Raw genomic sequence first — 17,288 nt, 5'->3', positions numbered from 1 at the left:
AAATAATGTTGCTAAGTTTGGGATATCTTGCTCTGTGTGGGGATTAGATACACAAATAGGAGATACAACTGTAAATGAGCAAGGAAGACCCACAGAGAGCCAATTATTGCAGTTGCTTTGCAAATGAAGTGAGAGTGTTGTGCCTTGTATTAATATGATTTCTATTTTGGTCTTGCAATCTTCCTCAAAGTTGGCCAGAATCCATGATATCCAGTTGCTAGGAGAGCTCTGCTGGGAGAAAGATGGGTGTCAGATACAGATGTGACTCGATGTGCCTGAGGTTGAGGTGTGTCAGTCAGGTGAGACGCCATGATAAAGCAAATCAAAATGCATGAAACAAGAAATTTCTTGCTTTGCAGTCCCAGAGAAGTGAGGGGGAGACTGAGGAACCCCTGGAGGGATCCGGGGTGGAGGCCACACTAAAGGAAGTGAGGACTCATGGCACTGTCTTTATTAAGCTCCTTGAGTGTTATCCACGCTGGTGTTAAGCATTACATTTATCGTGGTCGGCAGCTGTGTGGAGTGTACTGGCTTCTGGGTCAGCGGCCTGTGTGTGGGGACACCTCTCTGCAGTGAGAGACTGGCTAGCAGGCTAAACATTGGTGAAGAGCTCTGAGGCGTTTTGGGGGATAAACTTTTCTACTGACACCTAATTGTCTGTTGTTTTAGCTTCTTTGTGGTAGTGATTGTGTTGGGAAACCAAAGGCCTGGTCCTCCCAGAGCTCTGTGGGCTGGTGACCTTCTGAAAAAATTGAGAACATTTCCGTTGAAATAAGCACAAGGAAGAAAAGAGTGATCATCTATTTTTAGATGTTTACAGGCTGTATGACTCAGGGCTGCTTCTGCAAAGAGCAATGAGTGTGTGGTGTTTTGGGTACTGAGATGCAGACACAGGGGACTTGTCCTAGCTGCTCTCAGTGAATGACAAAACCCTTACTGAAGTAGAGGGGGTTCTAACCATGCATTCAGAGTCCTTTCGCTTATAGATTCCTCTCCTCTCCCAGCTTGGCTTTGTAGCCTCTCTAGATCCTCTTAGGAATAATTCACTTACTCACCATTCCACATATTTAAATATTCCATTGTGGACTGCTTTGGATCCCAGAACATTGGCTGAAAAGCAACGAATGTGTCTGATTGACAGGGATTCAGGTCAAACCTCAGATGTTTCTTTGGTGGACCTTCCTAATTTTTTCCAACAACAGCATTCATGGTGGCAAGAACATTTTTTTACTTATAAGTATTTCTAGGTAAGTCCTTTGAGGCTAATTGGATCAGGCTCAAAAAGAAACAAGATGCAGTGTTATTCTGAAGGCAAAAACAAAAGGATGATGTATCATTTGGGGGAGTCATCGAAACATTGCAGTATTTACTAAAGTAGTTGAGCAAGGCAGGCTTTGTCTCAATTTGTGTCACAGTCATATCATGAGTCAGAATGATTTCATTGATCTGTCCCACTCTGCAGTCTTTTAATGCCACCATTGATTAGGCAACTGAGATTGTTGTGTAGGAGGCTTATCATGACAGTAAGAATGAATGTTCTTTTAAAGTGTAATTAAAAAACCTGCATGAAGAATTTCTGTTATGTCAAAAAAAATTCAAAGACTTTCTTAGCTAACATGAAAGATTCTCAGCATGGATTTACTCCTCCTGTGCTAACCCGGGTGAATGGAAGGTTGTTCTCCAGGCCATGAATGCTTTTGGAATGAATGGGGGCAGGACAGATGACCAGCATCATTTCTTGAGAAACCACTGGGTACCTTATCAGAGGAATCTAGGGGCATCTGTGATGCTGTGGAAATCCCTGGACACTTAAGAACTGGTCCTTGGGGGAGGACGTGCCCAGGGTTTTACAAAAATAATATTCAGAGGCTCTGGAAAAGAACAGAGCTGGGTTTCCATCACATTTACTCTGTGGAGTTCATTCTTTACCCTTTCATTTTGAATTTCCTCATTTGTAGAATGGGGATCACTCCATTCAAAATCATGTACTTGGTGTACTTACTGTAAAGAATAAAAAGATGTGATGTCTCGAAATGGCTTAGCAGGACATCTAATACACAGAAATTACCTAATAAGCATCTACTCCATTCCCCTGAATGAAGAGTAAGAAAGATAAAGAAGTGGGAGAGTGTTTTCAATCATATGTTTTTAAACATATTTGTCTGCTTGAAGGCAGAGTCAGTGCTACTGTTTTTTTTTTTCTCTGTAACTCTTGGGAGACACTTAACCAGGGAGAGGTGGGATGTACCAAATTACAGTTCCAAGTGGAAATGTAATTGCCTGGTGGTTACTAGTAAAAACCTGAGACGAATGTGCCTGTGCATAAGTTACTTAACCTCTCTGGTCCTGTTGCCTGGTAGGTAAAGCAAAAATAATGCCGATAGGGTGTGTAAGAGACCCTTGGTTTGTTTGGCCAACCCATTTCCTGCATCGTCTAAGATGTGAGTCCTCTTTTAAAGGAAGGGCTCCAGTATCCATGCTTGTTCCACCACACCTCAGTTGCCTCAGACGGAGACCAGGAAGTCACTTGACGTAGGAGGACCAACCCATTGGCTGGGCTGACAGTCGGCTTCTTTCTCTCCCGAAGACTAATTGACATGGTGACTACAAAGTGCTCCACATGGCACCCCAGATGTAATGAGGGTTCAGTAATTTTGAAACTAAAAGTAAAGACCATTTCCTGGAATCTATTCTTCCCTTACAAAAATAGTCTGCAGTATTTATGATTTAGGTCATTGGTACAAGCCTCATAGGCAGTGCAGGGGACAATTTCCCCCAACTTTGGAGTGACAGCTCAAATCAAGAGGAGGATGAGATTTCTATCCTTATATCCCTTTCATGCCAGGGATATTTGTGAAAGAAGCATGTATTAAGCAGTTTTCTCTGGAAAAGCCTACCAGTCCTCATGCTAGAAATTTTAATGTCATGATCCCAGTCTAGGTAGATTCAGACCTAGGATTGCTTGTTTTTAACAAGTTGGACTAGGAAACAATGGAAGTGAAATACTATTTCTAACTATGCCTCTTTCTCCTCGGCACCCTGAGACTACAGCTTCAGCCTCAGGAATGGCTGTCTACTTTGCCTGTCCTTAACAGGTTCAGCTCATTAAATGTAGCAGCACTTATTCGGCAAGGATTGTATCTCATTTTTCTCATTAAGCTAGAATAGGCACCACAGAGGGAGAAGGTGGGGGTTAGCTCTTGTGATCCTAAGGGTGTCTAAGGTAGGAAAGGCTTTCCTTGATAAACTTATCCACATGTTCCTATCGTAGTATTTATCCCAACTATCCATCAATATGTTGAAGGGAGAATTTTCACTCATCCACACACTCTTCGTATTTCACAGTGTTTATTTTCATTTCTCTTTCAACTTCTTACATTATGGAACTATTATTTCCTTTACTTTTTCTATACAGGGCTGAGGGTCACTTTGATTTGTTTTTCTTTTTATAGTAGTCATCCTAACTAAATTTTCTCCATTGAATGTATAGTTTTATTTTCATGGCAGAAATTCATTCATTCTGACTGTCTGTCTGTCTGTCTCTTTCTCTTTCCCAATACTGAAAATTTCCTGCTTTGGGATTAGGCAGCCATGTGATTAATGCAAATCAAAGATCCTGTGAAGTTTTTATGTATGCTGAAAGATTCTGAAATGTTTTGGAGGTAGCAAGGGTATGGGGCAAAATACCATTTTTCCAGGGCTGTGCTCTGAGAAGTCACTTAGCCACAGCATAGCACCCCCTGCAAACACTTTCCCTTCATTTGCACACACACACACAAACACACACACACACTCACACACACACGTATATAATCTGTAACCAGCAAAGTATAATCCAGGTCTCTTTTCAAAAGGAGCAACCAGTTCAAATGCACAGCTGGGTATGCCAGAAAACACATAATTAGACAAATTGGATTTAAGAGTTACGTAAGGTCTCAACTGAGCCGGTGAATAAGAAGCTGAATGAAACGTTGTGATTGCTGCTCTGGTGCCTGGAAAGAACAGAATATGTGGATATGTGTGTTTTGGGCAAATAAAAGGCAATTACTGGGAGTTATGGAGCGTAGTTGGCATTCTAGAGAGCTAGACTATAGAATGTTTCACAGTGGGTTGTGCTGGAGGATAAATGTTGTCCAGGGCTAAAAGGGGAAGTCTGTTAGAAAAAATGTGCCTAAGAGGAAAAGACCTGAGAAATTCTATTTTGGAATTGCATTTTGTAAAAAAGTAAAGGGCAGTTGAAAAATGGCATGTTATGCAATTTTAATTACATATTATGTAATTTTTCTACACATTTATAAAAAGTCTTAGAGAATTTTAAGTGTCAAGGAAACATTAAATATTATTTTCTCCCATAAAAGTGGACTTTCCCAGCCAAGGCAGGTATATTCTGGAAAAGATAACAAGCGGTCTACAGTTTCAGAATTTTTCATTAAGAATTCTCAAACCAATGACTAAATGTTGAAGATAAGCTCCCTCATAGGATTAAGAAGCTAAAACTAAATCACCACTTTTTCCTATTTGCAAGTAATCTTATTTGCAAATTTGTCTCAAGGCAACTGAATGAAAAGTAGATATTCTTCTCTCTCGACAATCTCTCTGAAATAAATGGGACAAAAAGCAATTGTCTGAGAGAGTCCTATTTTCTTAAAGAAAATATCCTGGATTAATTGACCAAAGTACCTATTAGTCCCCATGATACCAGCACTTATAGCATTTGGGGCTTGTGTCTCAGTGTGCAATTCAAATATATATCCATAAAAATCCTTGCCAATAGTAATAACTTGTCTGTTAATGTCACCTAACCATTAAAATCTCTATTAGCAATCATCATATTTGGGTTGATATCATTTACAAAAAGTGTTCTGAACACCTTTAATTTGCAGACCATGTGCCAGAGATGGGCAAATACAAAGATAACCAAGAAGCATCTTCCTTCAAACTTATACTCTAGAGACTGATAGAGAAATACAACAGGGAAGTCAACTTAGTGTGCTGTTGGCAACTTTGCCATATATTTTGTGCTTGTGCATCAGAATTTTCTTTTATTTTGATGATGAGGAATTATTTTGAAGAAATTGACTTCGCTTATGTTATCATTTGAAGTGTACTTTGTTTCAGAGGGATGTTCTTTCATGTCAAAAGTATGTCTTTTAAACCACTATGATGCTTATTATTATGATAAAGTATATAATATTTTTACACTGATGATCAAGTCACTGTACATGATTATATATGTGCACAACAGTTGGCAAATTCGTGAATGCAAACCACATGAAAATCCTTAGTGGTGAATAAAACAAACAAACAAACAAACAAACAAACAAAGGAATCTGTTAGAGATATGTACCAAGTAGATTCTTGTATTTGACAGTCCTTTAATTTCTTGTCAGGCACCCATCAAACTACCCAATTCAAATGCCATATTGGGAGACTCTCCTCCTTGTTTATTTATATGCAAGAAAGCTATTGGAAATATATTTGCTAGCAACTGAAATGCTCTAAGGCATAAAAAGCTTGTCAGGAACACAAAAGTGATTACAGTATGGCTAGCTGCTGCTTCTTAGTCTAAAACGAAGAGAGAGAATGAAGATTGTCATACCTGTTCTAAAAACTTTCCAAAATGCCAAAGATGGCAGGTAAATTTAGTTTCACTTTCCTTAAATTATATGAAAGTTCTTCATTCTTGAGCTGGTACTGAAATACACTTGTCACAGAAAGAAAGGTATTTGCTGTTGTTCAGTAATACCCATTGACTTAAAGTACCTTAGCACACTTTTCCAGGCTAAAATACATCAATCCTTCCTCCCTTGCAAAGACTGCACAGAGAACTGTCTTAAGTAAAACACATTCATTTGATCTGATCATTGAGAATTTTGGGACATTATGTCTTAATTCGGGATTAATTAAGACACAAAACAGGGAGAAGGAACAATCATTTTGAGTAACAGCCATTTATGATTAAAAATCATAGCTCATTCTTTGGTGTGTTGCTTACTTTAGTTTCTAACAAGATGAGTAATGCTAGAAATAGGTGAACACTTTCTACTGAGTTAGAAGCAAAGAGTTGTTAGTTTTGCCCTGATAAAACTTTCCTCCAACCTTGAGTATTTATAGAGAGAAATTCTGGTTTGTAAAACCAAATTCAATACTGATCTTGTCAGGGAAACTAAGATTAAAAACATGAGTAAGAAAGCAGAGACTTACTGTATCACGTTGCCTGTTATCTTTCCCTGATATTATCAAGAAGTAGTTCCATGTCAATAGCAACAACAAAACCAGGGGTATCATGTAGAGCTCAAAGTTCCACACTACAAAGAGAAAGAGCTGGAGGAAGAGAAGAGAGGAAAAAGATGAGTCAACCCTGAATTTCATTAGATGGACTCTCTTATTCATACTCCGCTTCAAAAACCAAAAACCTAAACGCTTTAGAATGGGAAGGTTTATCTGGAAAACAAAGCCTTGAGAACTTGTGGAGCATTTTTCTAAAAGCACAACTGACCCCTACAAAATCATGGTTAAGATTTTTTTACTTTGTTTCATTTCCAAGAAGGAAAAACTGATATCATTACATTGTCAAAGAGGCAATTTTAATTTTTCTCCTCCAGTGAAATTATTGTTAGGTTAGACAAAATAAGTTTTTTAAAAAGGTAGCAAATGGAGCATCAGTACAATATCAGAATAACCCAGTCTAGCTGTCTTAATGACAAAGGCTGAATCGCTATTAAACACCAGGGACTTTTTTTAAAAGCTCACTTGGATAACACAATGTAACTAGTATAATAGGCAGATGAAAATACCAAGTCTACACCGGAGAGCCGCCAAGATTTCATATTATGAAAAAAACACTGCTACCAAGTGTAAAAAGTTGTCTTAACATTCAGTATTATGATAGAAATCCAACAGCTATTAAATGAAAATAAAGAGTAATTTTGTCAAAGGAAATTCTAAAATACCTATTTGTATTAGTTTTTAACACCTACTTTTCTACATATATAAACTATTTTTCATTGTAAGATAAATGTTAGATTAGGGACTCAGAGTGGCAGATGGAGCCATTCTAAGGGCATTTAAATTGTAAAACAGCAGGACTTTGGATGTACAGTGTGACTCATCCCCAACCACCACCCCATGGGCTCCTAACGATACTGTTTAAATTCTGGGGGTCTGTGGCTCTTCCTGTCAGACGAAGGTCATGTTAAATCAGGTGCACTTTAAGAGCTGGACTCCAAACCTGACTCTAATGCTAACTACCTAGATAACCTTTTGACAACTGACCCATCCTCCATTGAGTTTCTTTCTCTGTGAAATGGGGACAAATGAAGTATCACTTCATAGTTCTGGGAATTAAATAATTAGAATGTGTTAAGGGTTTGATATACTGCTTGGTACCCAGTAAGTGGGCAAAAAGAAAAATAAAAACTACTGAACTATTGTGTAAATGGCATCGGTGTTCAGAAAGTTGACTAATTGTTGACTAGGGTCCTCAAATTCTAAAGTCATTGGCCCACTAAGATCTAGCTGAATGGTAGCATAACTAGGAATTTCAGTCAGCTGCTGGGGGTACCATAAGCCCCCATCTCTGGGAGGTCAGGAGACTTAGAGGTCATGGCCTAAGGTCACTCCTGTCAGGCACAGTGGCAGGGGCATGGCACACCTTAAAGAATCCCAGTCAGACCTCACTCCACTCAAATGGCAGAGATAATTAAATACATAATGAGAGAGAGAGAGACCCCCAGCCAGAAGGCCAGAGGATCCAAGATCTAGGCCTGAGAAAATCACTTTCCCTCACCGTTTCCATATCTAGACAGATGTCTATAAACCTGATTACTTCTACAGCCCTCCTCCATTATTTAAAATGAACACATAGTATTACTGTGCCATTGGGTTTATTAATATTAAATTTTATTGAAATTTTTAATATTCAAAACCCAAATGGACACCCAAAAACACAAATGATGGTTTGGTAATCTACTAAATGAATTTTGGAGAGTATTATGTAATAATAATAGATTCAAGTTCTTAAATAAGAACTATTCTAAATATCGCAATGCATGAAACATGAGCCACATCTTTTATTTCACTAGACAAGTAGAAAGACTTCTAGAAAAATAAGATATCTCCATTTAATTTTTGAAAAACATTTAAAATGATAAAAATTATAATAGATGGTTTTGATTTTTATATATTTTTATAAAGATAATTATTTTCCAGGAAATCAATTAAGCTAAACTTAACAGACATTAACATTTATAAAGGAGAAAAATTTTTTTGTTCTTTTTTTTTTTTTGTGGTGCCTTGTGCCTTGTGCATGCTAGGCAAGCACTCTAACACTGAATTACACCCCCAGCGTGGAAAATTATTTTTGGTTAGAGTCTGCATTAAGGTTTTGCACATTTATTTGTAATGTTTAGGCAATCACCAGGATGTAAGCTCCTTAAGTGTAGAGACTTCTTTCTTTTTGTTTACTCTTTTATATTTGGATCTTAGAAGAGTACTTTGGGTACAATAAATTCTCAATAAGTAAATTTTACCAAATTAATGAATAACCAGGTACTGGATTCCCAAATCATTCAACAGAAATCTATTTAATTGTTTGTATTTGTAAAAGTATAGAACAGCTATACAAAGCCAACTAATTTCAGAAACATGCATTTAGAATCATAACCTGGCATGGTGCGAGCAGATGTCTGCCTTTGACAAATAAGTCTGCCATAACATTTCGTCCAGATAAGATTGTCTTTCCATTCTGGCTATGCATCATGAAGTGTTTTGCATGGTAGAGTCTGACCACAGTTGTGCCTCTGGAACCTTCTTACATGTTTGTCTTTCCTGAGGGCATTCACTCAGCTCAGTGTGTTCTGGCCCCATGGATGGGTCTAAGGTTATTCTATTGCTTAATATGACCAGCTGTAATCTTTAACCTGTTAAACTGATGAGTTATCCCTTGTAGCGTCTACTCATTGGTGTGAAAGTTCTGGTGTTATACAGTCAAGTTTTTCTAATGTTCATGTAGTGGCGTTGGCTGTTGGTCTGGCATTACCCAGAGAACCCTTTCTAGGTGGTAATCCTGCAAGTAATCAAGACATCTACCATCCCTTTTTCTTCTCTAGGTTCAACATCACCATCATCATCATCGTCATCATCATCAGGAAGAAGATATATTTCTTTGCACTTCCCTATTTTGGACATCTTCTTCTCATACCCAAATCAATACATCAATAACTTTCCCAAAGTACAGCACTTAGAACTGACACAAACTGCTCGCAAGTGCCTGTGGTGTGTTCATATATTCTATCAACATGGATACCAGAACACGTGCTGGGGGAAAATCACAGGAGAGAGAAACAAAAGAAGTAATTACATTAGCTTTAGGGATTCTGGCAATGGAAAAATTGTCTCTTGCCCTACTGTGTGTTAAGAATCTACTATTTTAGTAATTGAGAAGGAGATCCTACTATTGAAAACATCTTTTAAAAAAGAGGGCTTTGAATAAATGCTAAATACGAAAGCATTTAATTTTATGAAAGAATAAAAAACAACATGAACGTAGATTAACAATTAAAATGCATTTATTGAACATTTGCAATGTGCTGTGCAATAGATAGTGGTCAAAACTAAGATAAAATGCTCTCTGGACTCAGACTGCTAAGTCACTGGGAAAAAAGAAACCAATCATTCACCATAATACCAGGGATGACTCTAATTCTTCTTAGCTGTTAAGGGTCCTTTAATAAAAAGAGGCCTCTACACTGAAGCCTGGTCCCTCCTCCTGGGGCCCACCTGTACTAAGACTGATCCTCTCTTCTTTCCTATGAAAAATGGAAATAAAACAAAAGACTTGGCCTCCAGTGTCCCATTAGGGTAGAGGAGAATGAAAGCAGACAAGAGAAAACTCAAGGAAAGCTAAGATGACCCACGATCTGTCCTTGGTCCTGACCATACTTTTAGAGAATGGGCTAAAATGGGATGAAAAAAGAAGTTAAGGAATAATAAAAAATAATCCTCAATACATTCAAAGAATACAAATATAAACTATAAAACTTGTAGCATGCATCTTCACTCATACTTCCAGAATCCTGTCCTTTTTTTTGGCCTGTTTGGAACATGGAGAGAGGACTTCAGGGTTCAGAATTTTTAAATGTTATACCAGGTGATAAGAACTCTCACAGATTTATACAGTATGTAATTTCATTCAACTTTACCACTATGGGATCCCCTCTTTATTTATCCCTCATCTTTTCACAACACACAGTCTCATCGCTTCTCCCCTTCTCTCCCTATCACCATATCCCCACTGCCCACTGTCCACAGTGCACTATTGATATGGAAGCTTGGGCTGTGTTTTACTTTCATAGAATCCATGCCTCCCTTCCAGACAAAGCCCTATGTTAGCCATCTCTGCTTATTAGAGACTAACACTATCCAAGCATTTGGTGGTTTTCTTTTGAAAACATCACTAGATGGCTATTATGATTTACAAATAGAATTGTATAGCAGAAAATCATCAAGGAATATTAGTCAAAAGGTACTAAGTACACACAACTTTCATTATTAGAAGGGATACTGAGCGATTTACCCATTATCTAGAAGTTAGAAGTTCTTTCAACTGGCTTTGGACTATCAACTATGACCATGAGATCCCTCAAGGTACTAATGCAACTTGGTAAAGTGGATAGAGCATAGGTATTCACACAAAGTCTGGGGCATCCTAGCTCCCCAGTCATGAGCTATGTGAGCTTGGGTAAGTTATTAGATCTCTCTTAATTTTATCTGAAGAGTGGAAATCCTATTTTCTTTGTACATTTGAGATGGAATTAGCCTGATGCTTGGCCCCTACAACATGCTCTACAAGCAAAAATATATTGGCCTATACTATGTGTGATTTATGCTCCTTCTTGCAGCTTATCACTTTTGCTCCAGCACCCTAGGGTCCATTGGTAATAACCCTTTCAAGCATAAGAGGTATCTAAAAGAAGCCATGGAAATAGAATAGGAAAAGATGATGAAAGGGTGCCATTTTTAGTGTTTTTACAAGGTGTGATAAAAATACAGTGAATATTTAAATTTAAATTACACATCACCATTTGTTTTAAACACACTTAGTCCATCATTCTTGTCATTTCTGAAGCAGTTCTGGAAATCCTCTCTCATGAGTATCTTTAATTGAGCTGATGTGGCTGCCTCAATGTCCCAAATTGATTCAATATGTTTATCTTTTGTGATCATTTGGACTTTGGGGAAGAGCTAGAAATCAGTGTCAGATATGGTAAATGAGGTGGATGAGGACACACCATTTTAGTCCATTTCCATTAGATATCACACAGCAGCATCATTTACTGTATTTTTATCACACCTTGTAAAGACACTCATGAAAGACAATGGGCAGCACTGCTTCAGAAAGGGGCAAGAACCATGGGATAGGTGTGTTCGAAGTGAGAGGAGTATTTTGTTTTGGTACTGGGAATCAAACTCAGTACCTTGAGCTTGCGAGGCAGGCGGTGGCACCACTGAGCTAAATCCCCAGCCAGAAAAGAGTATTTTGAGGGAGATTAATGGCAATGAGCCTTTCACTATAATTTTTAAAATTTAAACATTCACCATGTATTTGGATCACACCTCACATATTTGGTTTGCAGTAAATGTGTGCAGTAATGGCCCCAGTTTATTCATGTCTCCTTGTATCCAATCCTTTTAGGATATCCTCCCATACTGACACTGGGATTGGGTATATCACTCCTTTTGGTAGAGAAGGGGAGCAAAAATGATTAAAAACAGAAGCTTCTAACATGTGACACAGATACCTGTATCACTTCAGCTGAACATTGGACAGAAAAGCTACATACCTGATCAGACGGTGACTGAAAATGCATGGGCATGAGGAAGCCCAGGTTAGTACAGAAGAAATGCCCAGGTGAACCTGGTCCATCACTAGATAAATGGTAGCTGCCTTAAGCTGTTGATTCTCGAGCAATTTGTTATGCAGCAAAAGCTAACTGATACATATTGTCCTCTCTCCCAGGAAACAGTGTGGTATGACAAAGACACAGTTTGCATCAGAAATCTCAAGAACTGGTTTTAGGTCCATATCTGATATTTGATCAACACAGGACTTGGGTGAGTTGGTTATTCTGTTTTATTTTTGTCTGTTATCTAACAGTTCAGGTAACATTGGCTTAGATTTATAAGATGGCTGTGGGGAGCAAATGAAGTATGGGAAAATGCTTTATCACAAAGTATTATAGCAATGCAAATATTATCAATTGAATGGTTTTCCCATTTAAAATTATGTCTCAGGAAATTACAGACTTTATGTAAACTAATACTCTAAGATAAATTAATATGATAGTCATTCTTTGAACAGTTCTAGAAGACATATATGATGTCTGTAGAGGGGGAGAGAGGGGTTTGCTTCAGGGTAGCTGTGTTAAACACAGGGGTTGTGGTTAAACATTTTACTAGTAATCAAAACAAGAAAAATCCAGATCTTTACAGAAACTTGTTGTTACTAGTAAATGGCATTAGCATACACTGCAGATTTTATGAACTCAGGAGGTAAAACAATTAGCTTTCAAAGTGTAAACAAATTTTAACAGCCTCACACCCCTAAATAAAAAAGAAAAGCTTGCTCTGACTAGTTATTTTATGAATGCCAATTCCTGTCCATAATCCTTTGTCATTTAAAAATTCAAATACCTTCTAGCTATATCACTATTACTTGGCCTACAGTAGTAGCATCTATATCACAAAATGCAATCCTTGAGTATCTATTTGAGTCAGGCTTTAAAAGCAGTCTAAATTGTAATAAAAATATTCAGAATGCGTTTTTTGAAATGTTTTAACTTACTGAAAGGAAGACAATATTATTTGTCTTAAGTATCTTATATCACATTGCAAAGCATGAACTTTAGGGGAAAAGTCATGAATAGCAGACTTCAAAGACTAAAAATTAGAAGATTTCATTTTACAATGAGAAAAACAAGGCTCAGGAGTTTGAGACTTGCCTAAGGACCCCCTCTTCAAAGAAGCAGAAACAGGTCTGATTCCTAATGTAGTGTGCTTTTCTCACAAAGCAACACCAACTCTAATGCGCAGGTTTTTATATTAAACTCTGATGCTTTGAAGGCATCAATTATTCAGGGAAAGGATATTCAGTTTGCAGATTTTTTTATATCTCTGTTTCTTCTCCTTCCCTTTGGTCTGGGATAACCACTTTTGCATCAGTACAAAGTAAGGGAATGACACTTCCTCGGTGTTCCGGCAAAGGCCTGGTATGGCAAAGGGGTCAGAAACTAATGGTGGAGATGAAGTTTGTGGAGCCCATTTCATGCTTCCTTTCTCTCCCGCTCTCACATGGCTCTGAATAATCAAAAGTTGGCTATTCACAAGCTCTCTATTAAATAGGGTTTTCTTCCATCCAAAATGTTTAGAAGAGGTTAGTGAGGTGGCTATAAAGGCAAAGATTGGAAACTGAATGAGCCAATTACATTTGTACAGACAAAAAAAAAAGCCCTACTTTTTCACATGAAGATTAAACAAACAAAAAACTGTTCTACTGAGAAGCTAAGTGAAGGTAGGATAAAGCTTTTCACTCACATGAAACAAGGACAATTGCATAAAGTCAAGTGACTGATTCGCAATATTAAGAATTTATAGTGACACCATTTTTTAAGAGGTGTAAAGATGTGCATGATTTTATATTTCTTTGAGCTCCAGGGTTTCAGAGTCCCAGACAGGACTGGGCCATGTACATCCTCCCCTCAATTGATGCTTTCATTGAAGTGTGGTAGAAGATGCCGGCATTCAACGATCATTCAGTGCCACACACGACAGAGTCCCTGGGGGTGCCCACTTCAAAAAATCATTTAAGTTGGGATATTGAATCTCCTATTCTTTTGCAAACTACAGTATATTTTAAAAAGAAATCTCATCCAAAATGATTAACACTTCCTACTGTTCAGGAAAAAGCCTGCCCTTTCAGACTAACAGCTGTGGATCATTAGCTCTCCAGTGATGAGATGGGTTTGATGAGTATTTTTCTTTCTAATTAAGAGATGAGAGTCTCTATTTGACTGTCTCTTCAGAAAGAAGTGAGGGGAAAAAAATTCTCTGCCTACATGGAAAGGCCATCTCCTACAAAACAATTAATTATTTCTCGGTCCTTTTAGAAAATCCTTTTCCTTCCTAATTTCAAATCATTTTTTCTTAAACTTAACACATTTATATACAGATCTTCATAGTATTAACCCATTTTTACCCCCTCATAGTTTTCTGTTCGTTTCATCTTTCAAAAAAATGACTATTTCAGGTAAAACTTAAGGGGCAAATGTGTCAAAAGTTCACATTCACTACAAGAATTAATCCTGGAGGACTTTTCTGGTCCTAAAAGACAGTATTATTTGGTGTGAGAATATTTCCTGATGGGAGAGAGGCCTCAGATTAGAAGGATAATAAATACACAGGATATGCTTTGTGAGCAGCTAGGCAGTAGTTAAAAGACAAAACCTTGCCGGGGATTTAGCTCAGTAGTTCTGCTGCCTGCCTCACAAGTGTAGGGTCCCGAGTTCAATCCCTAGTGCCAAAAAAATAAAAAATAAAAAATAATTTAAAAAAATAAGTAAAAAACCAAAACCTTTAAGGTATTTGGTAACGTATAAAAACTGGTTATGGTAATAACCCCTTTAAAGGAAACGATTTCACCTCTACTAATAAGATAGGCCTTGAACAAAAAAGCTGGGGAATGAATGTAAAATGAGACCTAAACTATTTTGCCTTTTTTTTTTTTTAAGCTTTCATGAGAGCTGGCAAGGAGGCAAGATTCTTGGATTAAAAATTGATGGAAGAGTGTAGTAAGAAGCCAAAGAAAGCAGTTTGTGAATTAATCTCATCAATTGCCTCCTTAAATCCTCTCAGTACTAGAGAAGAAAAGAGGACAGACAGAAAGCACATGGCCTTGTAAACCTTTAGGGCCCTGCTCATGCCTTCCCCAGGGCATATTTGGAAATTTGCAGTGTGCTTTCAGTGGGCCCGGTGTCTAAGGGCAGAAGAGAGATACAGTCTAGGGAGTAGGGCCAGAAAAGCAGAGGGCACCCTTATCTTCCGACCGCACTCACTGTGAGAAACTGTGCCAGTTTGCCACACAGACAACAGACTGCTCTGTAATGAACCTGAAAAGAAACTGTCCGTGTGCCTATGCAAGGGCACACAGAAGACCAGGAGTTTGCTGAGGTGACTGCGTGACATCACTTCTGGGTGGAGAGTCAATACTAGAGGGAAAAATTGCATTCACTCAGAAGCGCTTGCACTAGATTTTCAGTCTGCCTAGTAATCTTCAATATTTCTTAAAAATGTGCCTAAAGAAGAACTGAGGGTGAACCCCCTCTGCTCATTTATTCTTGCATGAATTAAGTCAGGCTCCATCCCAGCATCAGAGTCTTTAAAACATGCTTATTTTGTTCCATATTCTACCATAAGCAGTAGCAAGGAATTGGTGACTACCTTAGACCCACCCACGGGATCTCCACCTTGGTGGGCTGTTTCCTGTGATCCTGCCACAATGACACAAGTGGTCCTCGGCAAGCTTAGAAGTGCCCCATGCAGCATGGCTTCTCTCATCTTAATTAGAGTAAGAACTGCCTTCATTTTGACTAGTTTCAATAGCAAACTAACAAGACTTTCGTTGTGTTTTGGAATGTGTATGTGTTTGTGTTTAGAAGGAAAAATCAAAGTGTATTATCCACAAATGATTCCTAATATTTAATAGGCAAACTATGTCAGGAGAGCCATCTACCTCTGTTCGGGTGACAGAATGAGGCATAAGACTAAGAGAAGAAAGAGAAGGGAGAGTAGAGAATGAGAGGAGAGAGAGAGAGACACTGGTTGACTTACTGACAAACTGAATGAAATGCATGTACTATAACTGGGTTCATTGATTTACTGATGGTGTTGGAAAAATATAATTTACTTAGGTTACACATACAGGCACATTAAAAAATTCCAAATGTTTATTTTGTGAAACTGGACCCTGGATTTTAAACGTTGCTATTTGAAATTTGAAGTCCACAAATTTAATGCACCATGCTTATTTGAAAAACATAGCTTGACTCTACCTATTAAATAAGCCAAGTGTGACAAGGAGGTAGGACTCATTTGAAGATATGTTACATATGACCCATGGAAACACCTAACAAGGAATCTCCACATCTAAATAGACCAAAGTCACCACGGAGATGCCGTTATCAACTAATTGTAGCATAATACACACTACTTTTCTTGATGGAGATATTATATCAATAGAACCTGCCAGCCAGAAGGCTGGGGAAGTTATTTATTTAGATATTTTATTTCTTTTTCAGCTTACAAGTTGTACTGATACTTCCTGTCATTTTTATCAAAGTCAGAGATGAAAGGCTCTGGCTTTGCTTTGAGAACACTGACAATTCCAAAATGTAAAGCCCAGACCATGTCCAACTCAACCGTCACATCAACAACACATGAATAGCTGATAAGAGATCCCTGCAATGTGGTGAGTTTAATGTTAGTCAAAGTTTGATGTAGAATGAAGCTGAGAGATGCCTGGAGAATGCTGATGTTCTGAGGTCCATTTTGTTAGAAATTAAGCCTTTACTTAGGGGTGTAATGCTAATCATTGTATCAAACACAGTTGATGTTTTAATTTTAATAGCTTTATCATTCACAGAAGTTCAGATCACTCAAAATTAGGCTACATACAAAGTCATTCTTTTAGATCCCTGGTCCTCACAAATGTATGTTTCTCACTGACCAAACATGACCAATGAAGACGAACTTGTATTAAGTGGTCCATGAGGAGGTGGCTGGTATCAAGTAACAACCACTCCAAAAACTAAAACTGAAAATCGACACTAAACACAATTTTTTTCTCACTTAGAAATAAAACACAAAATGCTCTAAGTAAGTTTCTTATATTTCTTCCTATTTTCTAAGTTCTTAAACCATTAGTAAAGTATTGTACACTGTATTAAGTGTGACATTTCGTTAGGGATACTTTGATACAAAAATGTACCATTTCTATATATTTTCTAGGGGTTTGGAATGCCGCAAAGATTTATGAGATTTAGTCACTTTTAAATTTTTTTTTTTTGGTACCGGGGATCAAACTTGGGACCTTGCACTTGCGAGGCAGGTGGTGGAACCACTGAGCTAAATCCCCGGCCCTCACTTTTAAATTTTTAAAGAAATGAATTTGTTACTGTTGCTAGTTTTGAAATAGGTTCTTGGTCAAGTCCCCTCCTTGTTTATGTAAATGCTAC

General features: G+C 37.9%; 1 protein-coding gene across 13 annotated transcripts in view; it reads right to left on the bottom strand.

Moving 5' to 3' along the window:
• Positions 1–17,288, bottom strand: part of Mctp1 (multiple C2 and transmembrane domain containing 1) — a 516,544-nt gene that overhangs the window by 76,682 nt on the left and 422,574 nt on the right. For 10 of the 13 annotated variants that reach the window (XM_087180712.1, XM_087180714.1, XM_087180716.1 and 7 more), the window contains one exon: positions 6,205–6,324. The exons of the other annotated variants lie outside the window; for them this stretch is intronic. In XM_087180712.1, the coding sequence (XP_087036838.1) occupies positions 6,205–6,324 (120 nt within the window). The remainder of the gene's footprint in view (positions 1–6,204; positions 6,325–17,288) is intronic. 13 annotated transcript variants of the gene reach the window in all.

Source organism: Heterocephalus glaber, unplaced genomic scaffold (genome assembly GCF_053883595.1).
Source record: "Heterocephalus glaber isolate CG9 unplaced genomic scaffold, H.glaber_assembly_v1.0 deba00001465, whole genome shotgun sequence".
In the NCBI taxonomy this organism is placed as follows: domain Eukaryota; kingdom Metazoa; phylum Chordata; class Mammalia; order Rodentia; family Bathyergidae; genus Heterocephalus; species Heterocephalus glaber.
Note: the sequence above shows the minus strand (reverse complement) of the source record. Positions and strands in the feature narration are given on the sequence as shown.